This window comes from Acanthisitta chloris, unplaced genomic scaffold (genome assembly GCF_000695815.1).
Source record: "Acanthisitta chloris isolate BGI_N310 unplaced genomic scaffold, ASM69581v1 scaffold29109, whole genome shotgun sequence".
Classification (NCBI taxonomy): domain Eukaryota; kingdom Metazoa; phylum Chordata; class Aves; order Passeriformes; family Acanthisittidae; genus Acanthisitta; species Acanthisitta chloris.
In genome coordinates this window covers 5,063-7,478 of record NW_008692378.1, presented here as the reverse complement: position 1 = coordinate 7,478, position 2,416 = coordinate 5,063, and the positions used below count along the sequence as shown (strand labels likewise).

The window sequence follows — 2,416 nt, the reverse complement described above, 5'->3', positions numbered from 1 at the left end:
CACACCTGCATTTCCCAGGTGTGCTCCCATTCCGCTGGACTTACCGTTACTCCCTTATCCTGCTGCTCCTGGGATGGGGATGCTGGGAATAACCTCTCCAGCTCGTTCATATCCAGCTGCTTCCCATTCAAGTCCCGGTCGTCCCTGTCCCTGCGAGCAGCCCCGTTCAGGACGAGCCCCGTGGCGCTCCGCTGGCTCCTGGGGATCTGGGGGGTTGACAGCTGCTCCTGCACGTTTTTGCACATCAGCAGCCTGAAAAATAAAGAAATGGAGCCTGACGGTGAGCAAAGTTAGTGCCTCCTCCATTCCTTCCCCCAAGCCTGAGTCTGCCTTATTCCTGTGCTACGTTCCTTCATCCTTAAATCCACCCTATAATGTCCAGCTGATATCACACTGGGGGCATGAGACCCGGGTGGGGACACCCACACAGCACCAGGGACCATCACCCCTCGTGAGCAGCAGCATCCCTACCTTCCTCGGTAGCCGAACATGAGGAAGAGGATGCAGAATATGATGCACGTGACGCCGATGTGGATCCCGATGATAATGCCAGTTGTGGAGGTTTTATTGTTCTGCTCATCCTTCATGCAGTCACAGGGAGGATTCAGCACTGCCAGGAAAAAAGGGGGAGAGGGCAGTCAGTGGTGCTACTCTCCTATTGCTCCTGCAACTTTTGGGGAGCCCAGAGCAGAAGCTAAAGCCTTGGTGGTGCTGGGGGTGGTGTGTGGGAAGAGGAGAGCAGGGTGGTCACAGGAAGGCAATCACAGCAAGCAAAGGACTGGCATGCCTGTAGGGAGCCAGCCCCATTACCTGCCTGCTGTCATTAGATACAATTAACGAACAAAAAAGACTCTGATGTTAATTTTTGCAATCCCCTGTGCCCAAGGTGGGAGGTGAGAGGTGCTCACCACATCAGGGCTGGCTGATACATGATGGAAAGCACTGAACAGGCAGATGCCAACGAGCTTAGTATTCACTCCAACACAGACAGAGAAGTAATAACTATCTCTTGAAGGTATTCCCACTGGAAGGCTTAAAAGGCTTCCAAGAGCAGGGGGATGTTTTTTACACATAGATGAATATGAAAAGTGTGATCAGTTAAGAGGGTCCTCTAGAGATTTCCCCTTTGCTGCCACATAATGCAGGGCTCATGCTCCACATCCATCCTCCATTCCAAAGCCATGTGTCCTCCCTTTGACCAGTGAAGGTCAAATATCCAGGAGAGCTCCAGGAGAGCAGAGATGCTCAGTGCAGCACATCTCACCTGAGGATGGCAGCTCTTAGCTTATGCATGGGGCTTTGTTCATGTTCATGACCTCACCTCTGGCTTGAGCTTAGGGGACAAAACTGGCAATTACAGGAACATTTGGTTTATCTTCGCCCCATTGGTAAAAACTGTCCTCAGATTGGACTGGCCAACAGGGGATGTGCACACCATGAGGCCACATGGCCTGCACCAAGTGGTCCCAGCCCAGCAGTTTTGCTTCAACACTAAGAGTGGCTGAAGATAAGGCTGGGGTAAAGCCATGAGGGCCTGGGAGACGTGTCTGGCTTCACCACCTTCCTGCAGAGCAGTTTCCAAACCATCACCGAGACACACATCCCATCTCACCTGTCCTCTCCACAGTTTCCCTCAAGGACACGAAGCGAACAGTTGAGTTTCCATCCCCATGCTGGTTATAGGCAAGGAGCTTGACTTCATACACCACCGACGCATCTGTCCAGAGGAGACACAAGAAGGACAGTTCAGGTGTAACCATGAGTGTTATCTCCCCAGGTGATGCTTATCTGGGAAACAAACATCCTGCCAAATACACACAGGATGCTGCAAACAAGTACCTGTTCCTGGTAAAGCACCCCAAAAACCTGGGGGAGAGCTGCAGCATTTCTCATTGAACGGCTGTGTAACTCTCCTGCTGATCACAACAGACCCTCCCGGGGTGGGGAGGGGACATGGATCAAGGCGCCACCATACTCACCCAGGTGGGTGATGTTGTATGCCGTGACGTTGCTGGCCAGTAGCACTGGACCTGTGTACTGGGAGAGGTGGACCTTGCGGTAATACAGCTTGAAGCCTTCGTGCTGGCCCAGTTTGATGGAGGGCTCCCACGTCGCCTGCACAGCAGTGCTGTTAATGACTTTAATAAAGAGGGATGGCATGGCTGGGACTCAAACAGAGAGAGAGAGAGAGAGAGAGAGAGACAGTTACATGTGCTTTCTTAGTCTGCATGATGAGAAATTCCTCAGCAGCCTCTCCCTGCGGTCACTGCGCCAAAGAATGTGCTAGCTGAGACTGAGAAAAATCAGAGCAGACCAGAATCTGGTTTAACAGCTTTGAACTTCTTCAGGGAGCTGAAGGAGTTTCTGAGGGTTTTCTCTGCTCAGATCAGCAAGCAGAGGCTACTTTTACACTTTG

The 2,416-nt window shown here is 52.0% G+C and overlaps 1 protein-coding gene across 1 annotated transcript in view; it reads right to left on the bottom strand.

Annotated features, from left to right (window-relative positions):
• Positions 1 to 2,416, bottom strand: part of LOC103809790 (immunoglobulin superfamily DCC subclass member 3-like) — a gene marked incomplete at both ends in the record, with an annotated part of 7,307 nt that overhangs the window by 191 nt on the left and 4,700 nt on the right. Inside the window, 4 exons of the mRNA XM_009082660.1 lie at positions 45 to 252; positions 472 to 610; positions 1,613 to 1,717; positions 1,980 to 2,168. Coding sequence (XP_009080908.1) covers positions 45 to 252; positions 472 to 610; positions 1,613 to 1,717; positions 1,980 to 2,168 — 641 coding nt within the window. The remainder of the gene's footprint in view (positions 1 to 44; positions 253 to 471; positions 611 to 1,612; positions 1,718 to 1,979; positions 2,169 to 2,416) is intronic.